This window comes from Saccostrea cucullata, unplaced genomic scaffold (genome assembly GCF_032062105.1).
Source record: "Saccostrea cucullata isolate Sc308-1 unplaced genomic scaffold, CSIRO_AGI_Scuc_v1 ctg12593, whole genome shotgun sequence".
NCBI lineage: Eukaryota > Metazoa > Mollusca > Bivalvia > Ostreida > Ostreidae > Saccostrea > Saccostrea cuccullata.
The window spans coordinates 13589-40372 of NW_026930364.1; the positions used below are offsets into that span (position 1 = coordinate 13589).

At 35.7% G+C, this 26784-nt stretch overlaps 3 protein-coding genes across 3 annotated transcripts; 1 reads left to right on the forward strand and 2 right to left on the reverse strand.

The window, feature by feature from the left end:
- LOC134283846 (uncharacterized) lies at positions 1-7950 on the reverse strand. The gene is made up of 3 exons (XM_062766361.1): positions 6955-7950; positions 1488-1530; positions 1-1335 (listed from the first exon to the last, which is right to left on the reverse strand). Exons 1-3 carry the CDS (start codon positions 7852-7854, stop codon positions 788-790), a joined length of 1491 nt encoding a protein of 496 aa, XP_062622345.1. The 5' UTR covers positions 7855-7950; the 3' UTR covers positions 1-787.
- Positions 7913-26784, reverse strand: LOC134283847 (uncharacterized; the record flags this gene model as incomplete). Its single annotated transcript, XM_062766362.1, has 4 exons — positions 7913-7940; positions 8027-8175; positions 13883-13980; positions 26176-26784. Coding segments are annotated over 4 exons (884 nt in total), but the record flags the coding sequence as incomplete, so codon positions are not given.
- On the forward strand, positions 20175-24838 carry LOC134283848 (tigger transposable element-derived protein 4-like). Its single transcript, XM_062766364.1, has 3 exons — positions 20175-20232; positions 23502-23732; positions 23856-24838. Exons 1-3 carry the CDS (start codon positions 20175-20177, stop codon positions 24836-24838), a joined length of 1272 nt encoding a protein of 423 aa, XP_062622348.1.

Below are 26784 nucleotides of genomic sequence, written 5' to 3' on the forward strand. Positions count from 1 at the left end.
ATATATTAGTATATTTTGATAAGGCCAACTGAACATACCCCAATAAAGTCATTTTCGTACCTTTATCGTAATTTAGAGAAACTTGTTACTTGACATGCGTCGTGAGCATTTTAATGTCATTCTTGATTTAGAAAAAAAAAATTGCGAGTTTCTGCAACACCAACTTCAGTGATTGTGTTTGTGTAATGTTTATATACAGGCTGTTGTTTTTCTGTCGATGGTGACGATGACCACTGTCTCATCTTCGTGGGGGAGGGGGTTGATTTGGACCGTGGTTGCAGAGGTGACTGGTCTGGCTGATCCTCGCACGGAATAGTCTCGGACAGTGAGGGTAGGGGATGGTGGCAGCTGCCGGATCGTTGGCGCTGCCTTTCCTGGCCTGCCTGCGTTGTTCTGCTGCAGACGTCCTGTTGGCCTCACAGCTCTTGGTGCCCTCGTGGACTGCGGCTCTCCACCCACACCTGTCTTGTGCTGCAACTTCCCAATAATCAGGGTTGATACTGAATGCCTGAGAGAAGCCTTAAGACTGTCATTGAATCGCTTTTTGGGGGCACCATGGGTAGGCTTTCCTTCCAGTAGTTCACCAAAGTAAGAGTAGTTTCTTGGGGAGTCGATGGTCTGGCATAAGGACCATGCGTCCCACCCAGTTTATGTTTATATACATGTATATGATATAACTTTTAATTAGTAATTATTTCTATGAATGCTCTACACAAGTATGCAATGGGTCCTTACAAAATGTAATATCCCGAATAATACACGTATGTTATTGCATATCTTTTTTGTCCTATTTAAATTGCCATTGCTTATTCAGCAAATCAATGACATCCCTTCGTTCTATGAACTTTAAACCTCTACATATGTCCATACGACTTAAATTTGGATGCCTTTCTTTCAATTTCAAGAAAGATTTATGTATCCTTTCTTTAACAAATGGTATGTCTTCCTCGAGCTGTTCTATACATACATGCGGCAGACCTAAAAATCGCACCAAATGAGTGTAGTCCTTTGAAAGGTTTTCCTTTAACATATCCAAGTCACTCTCTGAAACAGGCTGTGCAGGTATTGAGATATCACTACATTCAAAGTCTGACACCTGAAAAGTCCCAACATAATCTGCTGCTTCTCCGTCTCCAGCGTCACGTAAAATTCTCTCCAACTCTCTTAGGTGATCCAGGGCTGAATTTTTGCATTTCCATTTATAGAGAATTCTAAATCTATCCTCTTCAACATTGGCGGTTTCTTTCATATGGACTCCAAAAGTTTGAGCAAGCATGAAGGTGGATGGAATCCCATGAAGTTTTCTGGACACCACATTCAAAATCAAGTCAGTTGCTAAAATTAAAAGATATCAAAAAAGGTTTCACAAATAATTTTCCTTACTTTTTGAGATATCTGTATTTCAGTTAAATGTTCTCCTTCCTCAAAATATCAAAATCATAAAAAATAAAAATAAAATGGTGAAAGTCATCAATGCTGATACATACTTTGACCGGATTCTTCTACATTTACATTCTCTTCTTGTTGTACCTATGATAAACATTTTATTTTTATTATTATACAGTGTATACTCAAAATTTTATTATGCTTTTTACATTTTCCAGTAACATTGCAATTTGGGAAAGAGAAGGAAAACCATGATAAATTATTGGATAACATTCTTCAAGGGGAGATCTGAAAATACAAGACTTTATTCGCGAGGTGAGCAACCAAAAAATTGAAGATATTTACAACTCTTAAAGCTGAACATGACTCGTAAATAGATATACACCATTTTCGATAGTATTACATGTATTCTATACGATACATCAATACTTAAGGGTATACATGTCGCATTCGTTACACCTGACTGCTTTATTGTCACGGGTATCGGCAAGGAATGGTGATCCGTGTTCGTGCTGGTTATCTTGCATTACCTTTATGAATATTTTATTGCAGTTACTTTTATCTGTGTTGTTTGTATACTGCACTGACTTATACAACAATAATATGAAATTTATTTGGTATCTTATTTTCTTGCATTAAAAGATGTATTACATTATTAGTCTTGCTACCGAGTTCTGTATAGCATACATCCGTCTACACCGGTGTCAACTGATTACACTCAACAGTGACTACGTCCTGCCCTATTTATAGGTGTCTGCAGAGTAGCAAGACTCGGGACAGATTTCTTTTACGAATCGTGTTCAGCTTTAAATCTGAAGCTCTCTGCTTTATATGTCCGAATTTTCTCTCACACATATCTACAGTTCTGCAGCTAAGAGGGTCATTCACTATTCCAAATAATCTTTTGTCAAATGATTGAGTCATGATGATTATATCAAGTCATTCTTCTGCTATATGTTTATCTATAAAATTACCGGGTATACATCGAGCATAATTGAACATTCTACCACGATTATTGCCGAGATCAAAGAAATGTCCTGGACATTATTCTCCTATAAATCACGGACGTTATCAAAAACCAAGAGATGTTTGTAAAACACTCATGCCCCCTCCCCCCAAAATTGGATTTTTTTGAAGTCCAAAGGGCATAACTGGACAAAAGACAAATATGGTGCGATTGTACCCAAAACAGAACTTGACCTAAATATAGGGTTGGATACCGTTAAGGATGAAACGGTATGATACCATACCGGTATTTTTGAAACGATACAGTATTTTTAACGGTACGGTACTATACCTTGATGAGTGAGAATCCGGGTTTATTTTAATGACAAATATGCTTTCAATTATCACCGCTTATACATGTTATAACCAAACTTTCAATGTTATAATCTAAAATGAGTTAAATATATTCTATTTCTATAATTCAACCTTTTATTAAATGATGAACAAAACAAATTAATCTGAATCTCAATAAAATAAAAAAATATATAAGAAACACCGTTGTCTAATTCTCTGCTAAATGACAGCTGATCGCTTCATCCGGTCGCCATTTTGCTTGGTATCACTAAACGACGAAACATGAGAAATGGAGAGAGAGATGACATCACAAATTCGCAACGATTTCCCTTTTTAATTGACAATTTTTATCAGTTTCTATTAATAAAACTGAAACAAGATTAATGTAAATATTTTTTTAATACGTGTTGGTTTTTCTCGAATATTGGTTGTAGAAAGGAAGTATCTTCCTTAGTACTGATTTTGTTAATTAGCCTACCCTTTCAATGCACAGAGAATCAAGTTTAGCGAGTCTGGAATCTTTTTCAAAAAATAATTTTATTAAATCTATAACAATGTTTTAAAGATTATGAAATACCGTTATCAGTACCGGTATTAAATGAAACGGTATTTTACCGGTATTTTTGAAGTAACTATTCGGTACAGTACTGGTACCGAATACCGGTGTCCAACCCTACCTAAATATTCATATGATAAATCTGTATACTAAAATTCATTTTCAGTATTTTTGCAACCTCTGCAAAGAAATTGAGCGGAAACTGCAAATGATTAGTATTTTTTAAGTCCAAGGGTTTTTTGTTATAAGTCCAAGGTGCTTAACTCTGTCAAAAATGGCGCCATCGTATCCAAAACAGAACTTGATCTAGATATTCATCTGATATACCTGTATACCAAATGCAAGGGTTGTGAGGAAAATGAACTGAAACTAAGTGGACCGACAGACTGACCAACACACCGACAGAAAGCAGCAAAGAAATATATCCTCCCTTCTTCAAAGGGGGGGGGGGGGCATAATTATCAGATCAGAAACATGTATCAAAACTGTGAAATTAAAATGAATATTTGTCTCTAGAATTAAATACTTATTTGCTATTAAGACCATATTGATCAGTCGTCTTTCAAAACCTAAACACTCTATAATGAATAAAGAAGCTGATGAAGGAAGGTTTTTATAGCTAAGAGGGGCTTTTCCATGGACCTCCCTACACCACAATTGGACACCGAAAAATAGAATATATATAGAATAGTAAATAATAACAGAATAGAAAGGTAATTTTTTCATAATGATTGTACATTTAAAAAATATTAAAGGATGACTGCTCTTCATGCCGGTTTTTGGGTCTTTTTCAATCTCTGTTGTCACATTTATTTTTGTTTTTATTTTTGCCTTAAGTCATTTGTTAAAGAGTTTGGTCTATTTCCATATATGCGATGTCGAATTGGTTATAAACTGCATTGCAATAAAATAATTTGCTGTTTTCTTACCCCACCTCTCTGCAAATATCGGGAAATTAGACTTATCTGTCCTTGATTGAAAATAAGATTTATATAATAGTGTTGTGTTTTGCGTGCACTATGCCTAAATAGTAGTCAGGGTTTGACACATGGTGCACGAGCCAGAGGCGACTGCACTATGTGTCAAACCCTGACTACTATATATATAAATATACAACTACCATAAAAAGGAGAACAATGGACAAACATGCGTTGACTATGTATTAAGCCTATAAAATGTGGGCTACTCATTATCCTATGGAGATTCCAGAATATGCGATGACCCCTCCCTTTAAAAAAGACTTCGAACTTCATTAATACGGCTTTTTTATTAACGTATTAACACAAAGTTGCAGTTGAGACATTGGCCATTTCTACCATTAAAAGAACAAGAGGCCCATGGGCCACATCGCTCACTTGAGTAATTTGGGTGATGCAGTTCTTAACTAGATTCCCTCTCTTGCTATACCTATCATGCCCAACTACCCTCTTCCCTTTTATGATTTTAAAATTTTAGAATCTACACTACCCAAGGATACTTCCACATAAGTTTCAGCTTTCCTGGCCCAGTGCTTCTTGAGGAAAAGATTTTTAAAGATTTGTTCTACATATTTCTATGTAAAAATTGGATTCCATATTGTGGCCCCGCCCTACCCCCGGGGGTCATGATATTAACAATTTAATATCTACACTACCCAAGGATGCTTCCATAAAAATTTCAGCTTTCCTGGCCCAGTAGTTCTTGAGAAGATTTTTAAAGAGTTGTTCTATATATTTCTATATAAACTTGGATTTCCTATTGTGGCCCCGCCCTACCCCCGGGGTTCTTGATTTTAACAATTTAATATCTACACTACCCCAGGATGCTTCCACATAAGTTTCAGCTTTCCTGGCCCAGTGGTTCTTGAGAAGAAGATTTTTAAAGATTTGTTCTATATATTTCTATGTAAAAATTGGATTCCATATTGTGGCCCCGCCCTACCCCCGGGGGTCATGATTTGAACAATTTAGAATCTACACTACCCCAGGCTGCTTCCACATAAGTTTCAGCTATTCTGGCCCAGTGGTTTTTGAGAAGAAGATTTTTAAAGATTTGTTCTACATATTTCTATCTAAAAATTGGATTCCCTATTGTGGCCCCGCCCTACCCCCAGGTGTCATGATTTTAATAATTTACTATCTACACTACCCAAGGATGCTTCCACATAAGTTTCAGCTTTCCTGGCCGAGTGGTTCTTGGGAAGAAGATTTTTAAAGATTTGTTCTACATATTTCGATGTAAAACTTGGATTCCCTATTGTGGCCCTACCCTACCTCCGGGGGTCATAATTTTAACAATTTAATATCTACATTACCCAAGGATGCTTCCACATTAGTTTTAGCTTTCCAGGCCCAGTGGTTTTTGAGAAGAAGATTTTTAAAGATTTGTTCTATATTTTTCTATGTAAAACTCGGAATTCCCTATTGTGGCCCTGCCCTACCCCCGAGGGGTCATGATTTTAACAATTTAATATCTACACTGCCCAAGAATGCTTCCACATAAGTTTCAGCTTTCCTGGCCCAGTGGTTCTTGAGAAGAAGATTTTTAAAGATTTGCTCTACATATTTCTATGTAAAACTTCGATTCCCTATTGTGGCCCCGTCCTACCCCCGGGGATCATGATTTTAACAATTTAATATCTTCACTACCCAAGGATGCTTCCACATAAGTTCAGCTTTCCTGGCCCAGTGGTTCTTGAGAAAAAGATTTTTAAAGATTTGTTCTACATATTTCTATGTAAAAATTGAATTCCCTATTGTGGCCCCGCCCTACCCCCGCGGGCCATGATTATAACAATTTAATATCTACACTACCCAAAGATGCTTCCACATAAGTTTCAGCTTTCCTGGCTCAGTGGTTCTTGAGAAGAAGATTTTTAAATATTTGTTCTATATATTTCTATGTAAAACTTGGATTCAGTATTGTGGCCCTGCCCTACCCCCGGGGGTCATGATTTTAACAATTTAATATCTTCACTACCCTAGGATGCTTCCACATAAGTTTCAGTTTTCCTGGCCCAGTGGTTCTTGAGAAGATTTTTTAGTGACCCCACCCTATTTTTGTCTTTTCTTGATTATCTCCCCTTGTAATGGGCTTTGGCCCTTCATCTTTACAATTTAAACTTCCCTTCACCCAAGGAAAGGATGCTTTATACCAAGTTTGGTTAAAATTGGCCCATTGGTTCTTGAGAAGAAGTCGGAAATGTGAAAAGTTTACAGACGGACAGACGGACGGACGGACTATGGACAAAATGTGATCAGAAAAGCTCACTTGAGCCTTCGGCTCAGGTGAGCTAAAAATGATCATTTTTAAAATTAATTGTCCAATTTCTTAGTTTCCTTAAGTGCAGTCACCCTTTATAATAAAATTAAAGCTTTTCTAAATGCCCAAATCGTCTGCATTCCATACGCATGTGAACAAATTTACCTACTGGTGTTAAATAACGTAATAGCATATTTGAGACTTGGTGACCTAATTCGTTTTCCTATAGATGAAACGATTAGCTCTTAGTGGAATAGAAGAAGTCCCTGTTGTTGTGAATGATGCAGGATAATCTCCTTGGTTTCGAAATGTTGTTTTAATCTTTCAAACAACATTTCTTGACTTTGGAGGTTATCCTGCTTTAACTTTAATATTATTTCCTGATCAGACAAACACTAGACAGAAAGACAAGATGATTCTTCCATACCCCTTTAGTTTAAGTTTGAAAAGGGCATTAACAAGATTAAAATTACCTTTTCCCAGAAACTTAAGGTCTTTTGTACATTTATGACGTGTTTCTCCTGTAGTCGACATTTGCACTGTATTTCTTTATCACCTTTAATTTTAGAGAGATCACCTGCAAGGGTGAAAGATAAATCTTCTTCATGACAAATAATGTTTTGACATTTGAATCCTTTGTGGAATATTTTTGTGCCAATAAATGTTTCTGTCAGTTTCTTTATTGCTTTTTCAATAGAATCTCCAATGTCATTTGATACGTCTTTGTCTAAAATCAGTGGTGTGATTCTCAATACTTGCAACTGGATATCATCATTGCATATACCAACAACAACCGTGTGTTCATTGTGATCAAACACTGCGGCTGTTTGATAAAGACAAGGACTTCCTTCATTGTCTTCGTCTTTTGAAACACTCCATTTTAGAGAGCTCATGCAGTATGCTACCAGTCTGTAGAACACAAACATGGCAAAAGAAGTGAACCGAAAGCATAAAATGGAGGAACATTCCCATTTTTCTTCACAGAAGTCCGCTTTAAACTGCTTTTTGTTCATACATGGCACATACCATGACATGTCGCCTTCTGGTACAGCCTCAACAGAGTCCAAAGGTACCAGCATTTGAAGCTTCTCCATGTACGACATAATTTCCCTCTTGTGTTCCAGGTAAGAGGATTCATCTTTCCATAGAGCATCTATCACTTTATCTTTAAGTTCCCCCGTTTTGTTAAAGGATTTCCATTCTGTAATTAATATCGTTTTGCAGTCGTCATTAATATGGTTTTTATCAGCAATAATCTTGCTGAAAGCTTTAGCAAACCACTGAATGTCAAGTACTGTATGCTCCCTCAATTTCTCTTCATCATAATATAAAAGAAGGCCATTGTCATGGAAACACTTTAAAAACATAGACATTTCTTCACCATTTTTAATTTGGTATTCATGGGGAAGAGATGAGTTGAGCTTCCATATTTCACTCAGGGGCAAAACCTTCCAGGCTCCTTCATATAATAACTGCTCCATTAAAGACCATGAAGAAGGCAACTCAATTTTTGTATTCTCATTTGTGAATAGTTCAACTATGGACTTTGTCATTGACTCCAGATTTTTTTTCGTGCTATCATTAAGTTTAACTAGACCCACTGTATATATGCGGTCTTTAAGAGATTCTTTTAACCAATTCCTGTCCTCAGCTGGTACGGCCTCCCAGAACTCCTCAAAATACTTGTCTATTTCCTGAAAAGGTAAATAAAGTCATATATTAAAACATAACATGAGACCTAAGAGCCAGAACTATTGACTTGCCTGTTTAAAAATGACTTTTCATTCTCATGAAAAAATCTTCTTGATTAACAAGGCCGAGTCTAAGTTGAGTGTGTGTGACTTTGCGCAGCTTTTTAATTTCATGCAATCATTTGCAAACACCTTTTCCAAATATTTTGATTTTAAGACAAAATTAACATTATCTGTAACCCCTACTGGTCTGACAATGATATTTTACGAAACTCATTAGAAAAAAAACGTTGAAATAGTCCTAATGACGACACCATTTTCAAATTTTGAAAGCTTTGCATGACGCTGAAGAATTATGCATGACTCGATGGTATGTTCAAGACGTCCATGGACATTATACTAAAAACTGATGACAGAACATCCAAAAAAATATACTGGCAATCTAAACATTGCTATTTTTTAACTGAACCTGAAGTCTCTGTCGAGACTGTAGCTCTACTGGTTTGTACTTTTAACAAAGAAAGAGAAAAGTAGCATTTTGAAAATATTTAACATAAATTTTATTTTAATTCAGCAATCAAGGCAACACTGTTCATCAAAATCAAAAACCGATGCACTGGTTTCTGTACCTTAGTGTAGTCTACTTGTGTGCCAAATTATATTGAAATTAGACCACAACAATAGAAGGAGTAGCGTTATACAGAAATTTCACAGAAATTTCTATTTTTAGTAACCATGGCAACAGTTCAGTGAAATTAAAAAACCGATGCACTAGTTTATGTATCTTAGTGTAGTCTACTTGAAGTTGTGTGCCAAGCTATATTGAAATCAGACCAAAAGTGTAGGAGAAGTAACGTTTTAAAGGAATTTCACAGAGATTTCTATTGTTAGCAACCATGGCTACATAATTCAGCAAAATCAAAAACGATGCACTAGTTTATTTATCTTAGTGTAGTCTACTTGTGTGCCAAGTTTTGTTGAAATCAGACAAAAACTGTAGGAGAGGAAGCCTTTTAAAAGAATTTCAGAGAAATTTTTATTTTTAGTAACCATGGCAACACTGTTCAGTGAAATCAACCAGAAGTCTCTGTCGAGACTGTAGCTCTACTGATTTGTACTTATAACAAAGGATGAGAAAAGAAGCCATTGCCATCAGACCAAAACTGTAGGATGACTAGCGTTTTAAAGGAATTTCAAAGAACATTCAATTTTGAGTAACCAAGGCAACATCGTTCATCGAAATTAAAATCCAATGCACTATTCTATATGTATCTTAGTGTAATCTACTTGTGTGCCAAGTAATAGTGAAATCAAATCAAAACTGTAGGAGGAGTAGCATTTTAAAGGAATTTCAAAGAAAATTCTATTTTTAGTAACCATGGCAACACCATTCACCAAAATCAAAAACAAATGCACTATATTATGTATCTTAGTGTAGTCTACTTGTGTGCCAAGTAATATTGAAATCAGACCAAAACTGTAGAAGGAGTAGCATTTTAAAGGAATTTCACAGAAAATTCTATTTCTTGTAACCATGGCAACACCGTTCATCGAAATCAAACACCGATGCACTATTTAATGTATCTTAGTGTAGTCTACTTCTGTGCCAAGTTATATTGAAATCAGACCAAAACTGTAGAAGGAGTAGCATTTTAAAGGAATTTCAAAGAAAATTCTATTTTTAGTAACCATGGCAACACCATTCACCGAAATCAAAAACCAATGAACTAATTTATGTATCTTAGTGTAGTCTACTTGTGTGCCGAGTAATATTGAAATCAAATCAAAACTGTAGGAGGAGTAGCGTTTTAAAGGAATTTCAAAGAAAATTCTATTTTTAGTAACCATGGCAACACCATTCATCGAAATCAAAAACCGATGCACTATTTTATGTATCTTAGTGTAGTCTACTTGTGTGCCAAGTAATACTGAAATCAGACCAAAACTGTAGGAGGAGTAGCGTTTTAAAGAAATTTCAAAGAAAATTCTATTTTTAGTAACCATGGCAACACCGTTCATCAAAATCAAAAACCAATGCAGTATTTCATGTATCTTAGTGTAGTCTACTTGTGTGCCAAGTAATATTGAAATCAGACCAAAACTGTAGGAGGAGTAGCGTTTTAAAGGAATTTCAAAGAAAATTCTATTTTTAGTAACCATGGCAACACCGTTCATCGAAATCAAAAACCGATGCACTATTTTATGTATCTTAGTGTAGTCTACTTGTGTGCCAAGTTATATTGAAATCAGACAAAAACTGTAGGAGGAGTAGCGTTTTGAAAAATTGTTTACAGACAGACGGACAGACAGACAGACAGACAGACAGACGGACGGACGACGGACACCTTACTATCGCATAAGCTCTTCTGGTCTCTGACCAGTAGAGCTAAAAACCGATGCACTTGTTTATTTACAATATTTTAGTGTAGTCTACTTGTGTGCCAAGTTATATTGAAATCAGACCAAAACTGTAGGAGGAGTAGCATTTTGAAAAATTATTCACAGACAGACGGCCAGCTAGACAGCTAGATGGACGGACGACGGAGACCTAATCATCGCATGAGCTCTTCTGGTCTCTGACCAGTAGAGCTAAAAAAAAAATCATATGCACCAATAATTCATCTGCAGTGATACCGTAAATCTGGAAATTTTTGCTGTAGATAAATTTTTAGCAAATTCGTTATTCTCTTGTTTTAAAAGAGTTCATTGCATTTGCAAAAATATTTTTCTTCAAAAAATAAATCAACAATAAGAAAATGAAAACAAAGTAGTGGTCATTCGCAAAATTTTGAAACATGAAAATTAATCAACAGCATTATGACCCAGATTCTATACTACCTGAGGATACTTCCACATAAATATGATCAGTCATGGCTTTGTTATTCTTAAGAAGAAGATTTTTAAAGAATTTTACTATATATTTCCATGTAAAGCTTTGGTTGGCCATTGTGGCCCTGGCTCACCCCCAGGGGTCATGATTTGAACAAATTTCAACCTACACTACCTGAGGATGGTTCCTCAAAAGTTTCATCTTTCTTCGCACAGTGGTTCTTGAGAAGATTTTTAAAACATGCCACCAAATTTTCCCTAATTCCCAATTATCTCCCCTTGAATAAGGATGTGGCCATTCATATGAAAAAAAACTTAGTTCCCTTCACCCAAGAATGCTTTGTGGCAAGTTTGTTTGAAATTGGACCAGCAGTTCTTGAAAATCGATAGTCAAAAATGTGAAAAGTTTACAGAACAGAAGGATAGCTAGGTGGACAGGCAGTCGCAGGCAAAGGGCAACTTAACACTCCACGGCTTTCCTGTCACCTCGGGGCAAATATTCTGGTATGCTGCCCTCGAAGCCATGAATACGAAGGTTTAAATAAATGTCCAAAAAGTTCGTGGACAATGACGTTTTTTTTTTAAATAAATGGTTTTTATATACATGTATTTAATGTATACCAAAATATTTCTTATTAAAAATCAAGCCTGAAAGATTGAATTTTTATTGTTGAAACTTTATATTTTTGTAAAAATCAAGGTCTTTAAAGGTCGCACATAGTTCACACGGACAAGTCTGATGTTAAGCTTATTTCAGTATAACATTAAACATTTCGATATTGAATTTTTAATACATGTTCTTTGACAGACACTACATTTTTATTATAATGTCACACAGCAAAGTGCTAGAAATAATCTTTACATATAGATTACAATTTATATAAGTTTCAATTTTCAAAACAATACATAATAATTTATGAGCGTCATCAATGTAAACAATTTGTATACACAGGTTGCACAGTTAAGTCCGATGTTGCACTAGATTTATAATGTCATGAACAGAAAATTAATATCAAATTTTGTGAAAAAACGTGTTTTCAAATCCTTGTAGTGTCTTCGAATTTGTACGCACCGTTAAAAAATTGTATGTACCTATCTCATATCATTAAAATAAATGTATTCTAATATCTTTGAGTTCTTTGAACACATATTTTTTGTCTCTGACGTCGTTTCAACCGTATTAAAACACAATTTTTTGATCGGATGCTGTCCCGTGCGGACGGCCGACGTTGTTTTTTCTGTCGAGTTTTGACACATATTCGTTAGGTTTTTTGTCCAGTTTTTCAGTAAACGGACCCAAAAACAAGTCAGGAAAAGCCTTGTCCCTATTCCTTTTGCTTGTCAGATATGCAAATTCAAATTATTGCAAAGAATTATATGTGAAGAGCTGCCCTTACATGTACTTAGACACAGGTAGAATTTTTGAGTCGTGTTTATATTTGACTGGCACAAGGATACAAGGATAAATTGAAGATATTCTGCATGAATCTACAAGAGAAGTATCTCCTTTAACTGAATTTTGCTGGCGGATTGTGTGTCATTTATCCATTTTTGTATAAATTGTGATAAAGAATGGAAAATAATACCCTTTCTTATACTTCCGGGTTAGTTGGTTTCTCATAAAATATTTTCTGAAGAAGTAAATATTTAAACTGCCCCCAGCACTTTTCATGTACCAGAGATCACGATAAATTAATCTATATAACTAGAAATATGTCCAAAGGACATGAATGCCCCGCCGAGGATATATTAGTAAAGCAACATGAAACTTTGTATGTGTATAAAATTTGATCAGTTTGGTTCAGATAGGGCTTATACCGTATACTCGCCTATAAGTCGGATTTTTGGGAGTTAATTTCAGGTCCAAAACTCTATGTCCGACTTACAGGCGAGCTATAAAATGAATGGTAGTATATGAAGTCAGTCCCTCTGATTTTTAAGCTTATTAAATACAACCGACTTATAGGCGGACCGACTTATAGGCGAGTATATACGGTAGTTACCAGGAAATAAAAATGTAGGTCAGATCTAGCATCCGAAGCAAGTCTGGTAGTGTTCATCCCTAGATGCATCATCCGTGCAAGTTTGTATCAACATGTGAAGTTTGATAACACCATCTTGAATGGTATGTTTAAAACTGAGCTATACACTAATTTAAGAAAAGTGAGGTCAAGGTTAAAAGAAAGGTCAAGGTAAAAAAAATGTTGATGCAGTTGCATAGCTCTCATCAATATCTATCAGCATTTATGAAGCCATATTCATGGCGGGGCATAACAAACTTTGTACAATAATTTTGTTCTGAACTTGTGCTGAAACGACTTTTGTGTAACATTAAACAATATCATAAATGTCCCCAAGTGATCAATAAAATGTTTCATCATAATTATACCTGATTCAACTATTATCTGCAATTTTAAGCAAGGATTACATATTGAAATTAAAATCTAGCTCAAAATAAATTAAATAAAATATTTTAAGGCATTTTAAGCCTTCATACAGCTTTATCATAACTGCACAGTGGTTCTAAAAGGAAGTCGGAAATGTGAAAAGTTTACAGAAAAATGGACAACTAGACAAGAAACGGACAACTAGACAGGTAGACGGACGAGTGACAAAATATGATCAGGAAACCTTATCATGTGTGATTTAACTGGACCAGCAGATTTCTTTTAAAGCTAAAAATGTGGAAAAATAAATGATGATAATAACAAAAGTGGATCAGAAAAAGTCTTTGGCAGCGAGCCAGAAATAGTGAATGAAAAATTCTAGAGAGGGACGTCAAACATTAACAAACAAATGTTGTATAGTTTATTTTTATTTTTCTAATTTAGGCTCAGATTGAAATACATAGATCTGTTAGCATAATAAAGCCAATACTTACGCCAGTAGATTTTCTTTCTGTGTGTGTGACAACGAGAAAAATTGGTGCCGTAGTGCCTCCAAATGTCTTGATTGAAGTTATCCAGAACTTTAGGTAGTCTGAAAGAACAAATAGAGAATCATAAAAGGATAAAACAGACAGGTGTGTAGGTGTAGTTCTTCTGGATTGTACTTACAACAGTGGAAAGTTGTACCTTTACTTTCAACAACTTTTTCATTTTTTAGGTTTTGTTTTCTGAACATCACTTAATTTCCATGACACCTTGATTACTCTTTCAAGAAATTTATTTTAATCTTTTGAAGTATTAGCAAAACAAAATTTTCAGGAATTATGGTTTTTGCTATAAATAAAGTAAAAAACAATACACGTATAGGTGAAAACGAACATTTCACGAGCACACTGTCTCGCGTAATTATGTGAAAATAAAGTTCTCACAAATAAAAAGTTATGTCTTAATGTTTTGAAAACTTTCCCAACAAAATTATTCAAATCAAAAATTGTTTTCTTGAAAACAGCATTTGAATATATTATCCTAACTACAGTTAACTAAAGCATCACTTTACTTTGACAATGATTGATTGATTGTATATTGTTTAACGTCCCTCTTGAGAATTTTTCACTCATATGGAGACGTCACCGATGCCGGTGAAGGGCTTCAAATTTAGACCTATACTCGGCACTCAGGGCCATTGAGCAGTGAGGGTTCTTATCTTGCCAACGCCTACCATGACACGGGACCTACGTTTTTAAGGTCATATCCGAAAGACCTGTGACTTTCACTTCTAGTGCCGAGCGCTTGGCGAAGGAATAGTCACTACCTTTGTTTATGTCTTAGGTATGACGCGGCGCCGCGATCGAGAATCGAACCCAGGCCTCCCGATCACGAAGCGAACGCTCTACCACTAGGCTACTGTGACCGGTACTTTGACAATGAAAACGCAATACAGTTAAGGCAACTGATTTAAGTAAAATGATTTATGTAGTAAATTGAAAGAATTCATATACTGTGAAATCACAAATTTTCGTGGGGGTTTAATTTTCGTGGTTTTCGTGGTGTGAGGAGACCCACGAATTCATGTCCACCACGAAATGTAAAATGTGATAACCATTACTACTCAACAATTCTACATCCACGAAATCAAATCCCTACGAACCAAGATTTTTTCCTCAAACCACGAAATTTTGACACCACGAAAATATGTGATTTCACAGTATTCCGATTTTGAATGACAACAGTCCTAGTAGAATAAAGTAACAAAAGAATAAATCTAGACGTACAAAGTCTAATTGTAAGTTATTGTGTTAAAGAAATGAAACCGTAATCTTAAGAGAAGTGGATTATTACAATATATTGATTTATTATATACCTAACGTGTACCATTCAATTTTACTGTTGATTTTATGCTATCACGTGGCGTCGTGATCCGACTTTCCAGATCACCATACTGTGGTTTTCTGAATCCATATCACCACTCTCTGAAACTGATAGCGTAGTACGCAGCTGTAACATGACATTATTTTTCTTGCCCGTTATAAAGTCCCTTGTTATTATTCTTTGTTTTGTGGAGAAATGTTTTAGAAATAAAGTCTGCATTTTCATGAATGTTGCAGAATAACCTCCGAGGTCGAGAAATGTTGTTTGGAGAATAAAAGCCGAGGCTTTTATATTTCAATAACATTTTGAGACCGAGGAGGTTATTCTGCATCATTCACGGAAACAAGGACTTTATTTCTATTCTACCATGTATGGTACAAACAATAAATTAAGGATAATTGTGAACCTCTATAGAGAAACAAATTAGGTCACCATCTCTCGATTACGCTGTTTCATTTAACACCAGAGGTAAAATTTGTTTGCTTACCTGTGTATAGAATGCACACGATTTGAGCTTTCGTTACATTAAAAATTATTTTTAAATTACAAATATTTTCGTTATAATATTGATCAGTTAAAATGAATATACAATAACAAAATCTATTCCTGTTTACTGCTAAAATCACCATGTTTAATGTGTAGGGAGGTCCGTGGAATAGCCCCGCTTAGCTATAAAAACCGACATTCATCAAAAACTTGATGCAATTTACAGCGTTTATAATGCAAAAGACAACACGCCTATGCGGTCTAAACAAGTATTTCATTCTACAACCAAACATGCATTTGAATTGTTAAGGTTTGATACGTGTTTCTGATCTGATAATGTTTTGATGAAGTTTGTGATTTATTGGAGAATAATGTCCGGCGGTTTCCTTTCATATTTACAATAATCGTGGTAGAATATACAATTGATTGTTAAAGTTTTCTTAACTATATTTTGCTATTAGTTATGAGGGGCATGCATGTTAACCTATTGTGAGGAAAATTAGGGAGATTCCGACCACGAAAGCAGTACTTAGCATTGTGCGTGTTGTTTTTTATGCTTGGATTTATGAAGATATATTGCATGTAATATGCAAGTTTGGTTTTACATGAAAATATGATTATTAATATTAAATATCTATTTCCAAGAAAAAGACAGAAACACATTAAGTTGAACATAATGAAACGGAAATTGGTTTTGTGATTTAGTTTCTTAAACAAGAGGCCCAAGGGCCTTGAATCGCTCTTCTGATAAATTATACAACCTATCACTTGTATTTGAAGCCTCTAACCCTAAGTATTCGAACCCAGGTTGCATCATCTGACAAAGTTTAATGATTCTTAGCCAATTAGGACTACTTTTTAGTCTTCATTCCTTGAAAACACAAAATGCATCAACTGACAGAGTTTTATAATTCTAAGCCGATAAATACCTAAGATACTTAAATATAGCCATAAAATGTCACCGTGACCTACTTTTTGGTCAACATTCTCCGAAAAACCCAAGATGCAACAACTGACAAAGACTGATGATTCTAAGCCAATAAGTAGCGGAAAAACCAGGTACTTAAATATAGCCATAAAATGTAGGTCATCGTGACCTACATTTTGGTTGACATTTTTTAGAGTCCCAAGATGCATCTGCTGACCAAGTTTGATAATTCTAAGCCAATAAATAACTGAGATATTCAAAAGTAGGTCACCATGACCTACTTTTTGGACGAAATTCTCTGAAAACCCAAGATGCATCAACTGACAAAGTTTGATGATTCTAAGCCAATAAGTACCAGAGATACTTAAATATAGCCGTAAAATGTCGAAAGTAGGTCACTGTGACCTAATTTTTGGTCTTCACTCTCCGAAAACCCAAAATGCATCAACTCACAAAGTTTGATGATTCTAAGCCAATAAATACCTAAGATACTTAAATATAGCCATAAAATGTCAAAAGTAGGTCACCGTGACCTACATTTTGGTCGACATTTTTCAGAGTCCCAAGATGCATCGCCTGACCAAGTTTGATGATCGTAGGTTTGAAGGTAATCAAAATATGCCTTTTAAACAATTTGAAAACAAATGCCTGTAAAATTCTTAAATTAGGTCACAGTGACCTACTTTTGCTTAAATATGTTTTAAGGTCCCAAGATGCAGCAACTTACAAAATTTGATGATTCTAACCCTTTCAGTGCCTGAAATAACAAGATGTGTTTGTAAAACACTGATGCCCCCGTATGGCAACATAGCAAAGATTAAGCTTTTATTAAATGCAAATTTAATTAATTGGTACCTAAAGTAGGGTATTTTCACTGGAAAACAATTGTGAAATATGAAAGTAAGCTAATGTTAAAGGTTTTTAATAAGTACAAAAATCTCCAAGGTCAAGGTCAAAAGGTCAATGTAATTAGTATCAAATGAAAGGTCTTGCCACATAAAATACTTATGTAAAGCATGAAAACCCTAGCCCTAACCGTTCAGAAGTTATGGTTAACATTTAATTTCTTAAAAAGTAGGTCAAACTCCAAGGTCAAGGTCAAAGCATCAAAGTTATTGTTATCAAATGAAAGGTCTTGTCATAAGGATCAAATATGTAAAGTATGAAAGTATAAAAGTTATGGTCAAGTTTGCTTTTTTAAAGTAGGTCAATCTCAGAGGTCAAGGTCAAAGGGTCAATATCTTCATATCCAATGAAGGGTCTTTTCACAAGGATTACATATATGAAGTATAAAAGCCTTATCTCTTTCTGTTCAAAAGTTATGGCCAAGGTTAAAGTTTTTCACAAGTACGAAAATCTACAAGTTCAAGGTCAAAGGGTCAAGGTTGTTGGTATCCAATAAAAGGTCTTTTAACAAACATTACTTATGTGAAGTATAAATGTCCTGGTGTCTACTGTTCAAAAGATATGGCCAAATTAAAATTTTAAAATTTTCATATAAAAGTTGGTCAAACTCCAAGGTCAGGGTCAAAAAGTCAAATTTGGTGGTACTCAAAGAAAGGTCTTGTCACAAGGAATACACATATGAAATATGAAAGTCATAGCTCCACTAAATCAAAAGTTATGGGCAAGGTTAAAGTTTTTGCGGACAAACAGACAAACAGAGAGACAGACAGACACGACAAAAACTATATACCCCCGAAACTTCGGTTACGGGGGCATAATGAGATCAAATGTTTTTAAAAGGATAGGTCATAAAGTTCAAAAAGTAGGTCATGGTGACCTACTTTTAAGTTTACGTTGTTCAAGGGCCCAAGATGCATCATCTGACTAAGTTTGATGATCATAAGCCTTAAAGTGTCCAAAATATGCCTTCAAATCAATTTGAAAACAAATACCCGCAAATTTAAAAAAGTACGTCATCGTGACCTACTTTTGAGTTAACATGATGTGAAGTCCTAAGATGCATCAACTTACAAGATTTGATGATTCTAGTCCTTATAGTAAGCAAAATATAGACATTTTCATTAATTGTAAATTTAGGTCAACTTTAAAGTGACCTTGAGACCAGGCCCTTTGCCCCAGGGTCATGCCTTGAACAATTTTTAATCTTCAACATATCCTGATCCTTGTATGTAAGTTTGGTGAAAATCAGCCTGGTGGTTCTGGAGAAGAAGATTTTTTAGCAACCAGTACTTTCTGATTATCTCCCCTTGTTTTAGGGTCCCAACCCTTATTTTAGTATAAATGGTAGCCCTTGGGCCAAGGATGCCCTGTGACAAATTTGACACTGATTTGCCAAGGGGTTCTTGAGTTATGGCCCATATTCTAAAAAGTTAACGCACACCGCACGACGCACACCGCACAAATGGCCATAGCATTAGCTCTTTGAGCCTTTGGCTCAGAAGAGCTAAAAACATTAGACCTATGTTTTGGTCTAATTTCTTAAACACTAAAAAATGAAAGAAAAAGTGAGCTAGCTCACATACCCCACGCTCCCCCAAAACTTGACGGTGAAGCACATAATGAAAGGCACAGTGCACTTTAAATACATAGTATAGATCAAAAAGAGCAATAATTGCAAAAAAATCTTCACATCAAAATGTCTTACATATGAGGACATTTAAATGTGGAATGAAGTTTCTAGATAAATAATGGAATCAAAATTACTTGGCATTATACAAATCCAAACATTAATTTGAAGTGGTTGGGGGGGGGGGAGAAATTTTCTTGAATAATAGGCAAAACTCTTTGGGATAAAAAAAAACTATGTACAACAGTTTAAGAGGAGTGGTGCTGACAAACTGGTCTTCTCTATATTCTAAATATGGCCAAAAAGTCTAAGTTGGAAAGTGTGGAAATTCCCGGAAAAATAATGCAATCGGAATTTCCTGGTAATATGCACATCTACACATTGTTTCCTAAATACCTGCAAAGTTTGACGAAATTCTGTCCAGCAGTTTATGAGGAGTTGCGCTGACAAACTGTTCATCTCTATATTCAAGGTATGGCCAAATGCCTAAGATAAAAAGTGCGGAAATTCCCGGAAAAAATAATGGAATCGGAATTTCCTGGTAATATGCACATCTACACATTGTGTCCTAAATACCTGCAAAGTTTGACGAAATTCTGTCCAGCGGTTTATGAGGAGTTGCGCTGACAAAAAAAGAGGACTGACTGACGGACTGACTGACTGACTGACATACGGACGGATCAAAAACATTATACCTCCCGCAACTAGTTGCGTGGGGTATAAATATTAATTTTACAATCACTTAAGTAGTTTGTAGCTGCCTATGTACTGGGACTGACTGCACTGAGGTAACACATGCCGTGTTGCAGAACTCAGGATGCCTAACTGGTGACAGGCTTGTTGAGGCTTGACTGTCTATATTTTTTGAACTTGTGATAAGACCTGAATAAGGCACACAGTTTGGGGGAATAAGCAGTGAGGGGTAACCAATATTAGCAAATACATAAGACCTGTATCAGGCAGTAGGTTGATGGAGAGAGAGGTGGCATACCACAGAAGTGGGGGAAGTGCCAAGATCCAGCAGTATGGTTAGAGTGGCAGGACCAGTGAAATTCATTGCGGGAGACAAATGTTGACCACAGTTAGTGGTCGTCCAATCAAGAAGAAACCCATTGTATTAACAAGTATATATTTTTTTTGGTCAACAAAAATATGAGTTAACAGGTGAACCTAAGTGTAACGCCTCGGTGATACAAGTCATATCACCACACACCAAGCTCGGCCGCGTTGCACATTACAATAAATTATACATATTCAAATATTTTTATGTTCATCATTTTGCTACGATTGGCTTCTTAACTTAGCCTTTTGAAGAGTGGTCTTTGCTTATATAGCCAAGAAGCAATAATTCTGAATGTTCATTCAGTTGTCAAACACAAAAAATGATGACAAAGTTTAATCTAGATTTAAAACTAATCCCTATCTTTCATTAAATAAATCGGATTTCCAGCGATGATTGAAAACGAAAGTAGAGATGTGCCTCATAGCTTGGTAAATCGAATGATTTCTATTAAAATATTGATTAAATTGCGAGCTCCTGTCTTTTATAGATAGTTTTTCATCCTATATTTAAATGCTGTATCTCCTTTTTCATGGCAGTAATGTCCACGAAATTTTTTTTATCGTAACCAATGTAATCAAGTTGATTTTGTCGTTGTCAAATGCGGTGCTTGAAATCTAAGTACTCATCGGTACAAAAAAAGCGTTTCTTTGTATGATTCTGGGTCAAATCACGCGATATCAAACGAGATTTCATGACGAGTGGCTTCAAAAATGGATATACCCAAGCGAACCGAAAATATTTTAGACGAAATTTTTGTAGATAGATTTAAAAATAAAATCGGTAGGGGGGAGATGGAGCAAAAAAGCGGAAGACTCCAGCATAAATCGGTAGAGTTAACATGTAAGATGACAAATAATAAATTTATCATTATAACAGTCACTTGATCCGAAGAGCCGTATCACATCTCGTTGACAGGCAGGATCATCAGATCAAACTGGACGCTTCATGTCTTGTTAGATCTGATGATCCGCGCCTGTCAACTCAACGTGATACGACCCTTTGGATCAAGTTACTGTTATAATAATAAATATACAGGTAAACTTCGGTATCTCGACATCGGATATGTCAACAACCTGGGATATGTCGACGTATGTCCGCGGTCCCGGCCGTATTTCCTATATAAATGATTAAAAAAATCTCTGATATGTCGACTTCGGTAATCTCGACAACCCCGCTTATCTCGACGTATATTTCAAGTCCAAGTAGCAAAATTCAGCTGGTTTGTTACAACGCACTTTGAAAAATTACGCACTTTGAAAATTTTTTTCAAAGTGCGTTAATTTTTGGGACCAGGTTAACGCACTTTGAAAAATGTTTTCAAAGTGCGTTGAATTTGGCACCAAATCAACGCACTTTGAAAAAATTTTTCAAAGTGCGTTAAGACTGTACATCACAATTTTACACCATGTACACATTTAACGCACTTTGAAAAAATTGTCATGAAACAAAAGAAATTAGACTTATATTTTAGAAATAGACAACAGTATTATCCCCTCGCAACGTATGATGGGATACAGTGATGCGATTATGTGTGTTATAACTTAATGTGTATGTTAGTTTCTTTTAATTATACCTCTAATGTTTTTTTTCACTATATAAAAGTAAATCGATATATTTTGCTGATTTCCTGAAAATCACCGTGAATAAACCGATTCCCTGCAAAACAGACTGAATCTGATGGATTGAAGAAAACCAAGATACGGACAACGAAGAAAAGACTGGCTGAATTAAGGTCTATCAGCTCAACTCTTTATCATTCCCACCCAGATATATCTATTTCTTTAACTCGTAACCTTAAGGGTACTTACCACAAACAAAAAATGGATGCGCGGGTTGATATATATTTTTTGACTAATTTTGATTTGTATTGATATAGATAATAAATCCCTGAAATAAAAAGAAATAGGTTTTCCTTGCTTAGATTTGAGATTTTATTTTGCCTCCTTTATAATTCTATACAAAATTTTGCACAATTTTTTAACTTTATGAAAAAATCTAATAAAATTCTCCCATTCTACTTGTTAAACATTATTCCGGTTGTAAATTTAAATGCATATCTTTGATAAATAATGCTGATCTCTGAAAAAAGTTTGTTTGTGATATTTATCCTTAAGTGTCAATGATATTTGAAAAAAAAGGAGCATTTTAAATACAGTATAAGCACTGTTACAACACACTTTGAAAAATTACGCACTTTGAAATTTTTTTTAAAATTTCATTGCAAAAACTCAAAGGGTTGTCGAGATATCATGTGGAAACGAAAGCGTTACTGAAAGACGGATGGACGGACAGCTAGACGGACAGATAGACCCAAATTAATATCCCCCACTTTTCAAGCGGGGGACAAAAAGTATCAAAGCAGGTTCAAATGACAATTTATCATACCTTAGATTTGTAGGAATATTGACTAAGCCATGCAGAATTTTTTTTTTTCAAAGTGCGTTAATATGGTCGATATTAACGCACTTTGAAAAAACAAAATTTTTTTCAAAGTGCGTTAACCTGGTCCCAAAAATTAACGCACTTTGAAAAAATTTTTCAAAGTGCGTAATTTTTTCAAAGTGCGTTGCCACACTGGTTTATGTTGACGTCAGGGCAATTTTCCGCTTCAGTGAACATAACAGTGCCCAGAATGCTCGCTCGTCGTGCACGGATAACCCTGTGAATCTCGACGCTGTCTGATTTTCACACCTTCTACACGTAAGCTATTTATTTTTTAATTAGACTCTTGTCCATGTTTATTCAAAATCAATTAATCCCAAGCGTACTCAGACATCGATGACACGATAATTGACCTTAACAGCTTGGGTACTTAATGAAAATGCATACATGATTATATTAATGTAAACACACAAACCCTCATCGAAAAGCATAATGCACATAATGATGCACGCTAAGAAATTTACAATGTGATTTAGGTAACATCAAAGTGAAAATAGATTCAAGAAATTAAACAATAAAAATTTTGACTTTACTTATAAAAAGGAAATCATGGTTTAGGCCATCAGTATGCACCATGTCTCAACACAAGCCAAATAAGCAATTCAATGAAACCCGGGGGGATAGTTGGATTATCTGGTGGTGTTAAACAAAAACTTAAAGTCCATTCTATTGAAACAAAGTTAACTGAAGTTGAAAGAAGTTAGCTGTCTAAAGCCAAGAAGTACGAAGTCCCCCACAACACCCTGTCTACGTGGCTAAAAAATGCCGAAAAAATTTAACTGGCCTATGAAGAAAGCAGTTTTGGACCTCAGCGCAAGAAAATGCGAAAAGCAACGTATGAAAATACGGAACAGGCAGTCCTACAATGGTTTAAGGCCGCCCGAGATAAGAACATTCCCGTATCTGGTCCCCTTCTAATGGCAAAGTCTGAGGAATTTGCTACCCAGCTCGGCGACACACAGTTTAAATGCTCCACGGGTTGGCTGGATAGATTCAAAGAACGTCATGCTATAACTTTCAAACGTGTGTGTGGGGAGTCAAACTCCGTAAATGAGAAGAGAAACGCTATGACAGAGTAGTCTTTAAATTTGAAAACCCTTCTTGACAAATACAGTCCATCTGACATATACAATGCTGACGAAACAGGCTTGTTCTTTCGTCTACTACCTGATAAAACTTTAGAGTTTAAATGTGTAGACTGCCACGGGGGCAAAAGCAGCAAAGATAGGCTAACTGTGCTCGCTTGTGCGAACATGTCTGGTTCAGACAAGTTGCCTTTGCTGGTCATAGGGAAGGCAAAAAACCCTAGATGCTTCAAAAACGTGAAAAGTTTACCAACATCATACGAAGCGAACAGTAAAGCCTGGATAACTTCAGAGCTTTTTACGAACTGGGTTCGTAAACTTGACAGGAAGTTCCACTATCAAGGGAGAAAGGTTGCCTTGGTAGTGGACAACTGCCCAGCGCATCCCAAAGTAACGGGACTTAAAGCTGTCAGTCTGATTTTCTTGCCCCCTAACACAACCAGCAAAACTCAGCCAATGGACCAGGGCATTATTCAAAACCTGAAAGTCCATTACAGGAAACTGGTCATTCTGAGGCAGCTGAAAGCAATTGAAAATCAGACAGAGCTCACTATTAGTGTCCTTGACGCTATGCGTATGCTCAATCAAGCCTGGGCAAAAGTCTCGGAAAAAACAATTCAGAATTGTTTTCGACATGCCAACTTCACCAGTGCACCCGAAGAAGAGGCCGTGTCCGAAGATGAAGACCCTGACGATGACATCCCATTGGCTGCCCTCCGCTTGAGAATTCCCCTTGATGAGTATGCTGGAGTTGATGACAACCTAGAGACATCTGAGGCCACTACAGACGCTGCGATTGTAGAAAATATCCTTTCGGCGGGAAGAAACTGTGACGAGGACGCCGGTGAAGATGACGAAGACGACGTACAGGCACCACCAGTCAAAAAGCCACCTATGAAAGCAGTTTCAAGTGCAGTTGAACTCATCTGCACCTGGGCAGAGATGACCGAAAACACAAGTGACCTACTTCCCACACTGCAGAAAATTCAGCAGCGTATTACTGTGTTGCTGAACGTGATATTCATTGAAAAAGTGATTTTCTAAAAGACTTAGTGATATTGGGCTGACTAGTGCATTGATTCTGTGTTTTAAACTTGTGATTTTTCCTAAAAGACTTTGATATAGTGCTGACTAGTGCATTCATTCTGTTTTTAAACATAAATTAAAGTTTTTCTTATGTTTTTTACGTAACATTTTAAATGTTGATTTTAACAGTTGTGCTTTGCTATTGAAAATGTACTTTCTTGTCTTGTTTATGTCGTAAAATAAATTAAAAAAAAAAATTCTTTTTTCATCTTAGTAAAGTCCGTGCTGAATGGTTTTGCATTTATACTGCACTAAGAATATCCTGTTATGAATTGAAACACGTTCTTGTTCACAGGAAAAGAAGTTATAATTCTGGAAAGAATGTCATGTGCTTATTTTCAAGTACCTTTATTACGGAATATAAATATTTCATAATATTTTGAATGATTATATATACAAAGTCAACAAAATGTAATAATAATAGAGGGATTGTCGAAATAGGACGAAGTACTAACGATTGATCATACACGTGAAAAAACTTGTCTATCTTCCTACACAGTGGAAATCCTGGATGTCGAGTCTCAACTCTGATATCTCGACACCCCGGATATCTCGACATTTTCCTATGGTCCCGGCGATGTCGAGATGACGAAGTTTACCTGTATGTAAATCAAAATACTTGAGTATCACAACATTATATAATTGTACCTTTTAAGTCTTGATATCTAGCTGCAGAACTGTAGCTCTCTGCTTGAGAAAATTTGGATAGATAAAGCAGAGAGCTACAGATCCAAGCGTTGTAAAAACCTTCGATTTACCATGATTACGCCGACGATTTTTCGTCGCTCACTATGGGTATTTTTTTCGTGTATTTTATACTTTCCCAAGTTTTGGAAATGATTTTAAATGATACTTAATAATTAATCATACATTCAACTTCTAATTTCTGTTCATTTACTTACCTTTCGACGCTAACAAATCATGCAAATGGATGTTAATTTGTGGTTACCGACGTCAAAATGGAACTCTTTTAAACCGACATTACAAAGCTATATACATTATACAGGGCAGTTTTGGACCGTTAAAAGGTAAACAAAGGTCAAATATAAGAGTTAAAATACATGAACTATTATAGGATACCATTCTAAAAGCATGACAAAGATTAAACTACACGAAATAAATAGAAATAAATACCTAAAGTAGCGACAAAAAATCGTCGGCGTAAATCGAAGGTTTTTACAACGCTTGGATCTGTAGCTCTCTGGTTTATCAGAGAGCTACAGTTCTGCAGCTACTTGATATTATGACATTATGTCTTACTTTTTAATATTTTGATATCACTTTTCCTGTCTTACCTTTGTAAGTCCACACAGAGAAAATTGATCCTTCCTGATTATCTTTGTCTTTACTGACATCTTCAAACCTTTTAGTCATGTCCAACACAAGGATGAAGAAGGCTTTTGGTGTTACGTAAATTTGATGGCAAGCATAATACGCTAACTGACCAGCAAAGTCCAGCATGCTTACTGTTGGTAACTTTTCTTTTTCATACAGGATTTTTTCAAAAATTTCATCCTTTACCATTGCTTGTGCCTTTGAGGAGAGAACACTGGCCATTATTTCTACTGTATTCTCTTCTTCTTCGCCTTCACTCGGGGACATAGACTTTTCCAGATTCTCTTCTTTATTTTCTTCTTTGCCTTCAGTTAGTGACCTGGACATTTCGATATTCTCTTCTTTCTGTTCGTCTTTGCCTTCAACTGGAGAACTGGACACCTCATCATTCCTTTCCCTCTTTACATCTCTGCTGTCAATTACCTCAGTGTCTTTATCAGGACTTTTTACTTCCAAATTGTCTTCATTTTCATTTGTATCGGAGATGTCAAATGCACTGCTCGGGTCTGGTTTCAATTCTTCAGTGTTTATCCTGATAAATTTCTTCAATGTTGAGTCATCATCAGCCA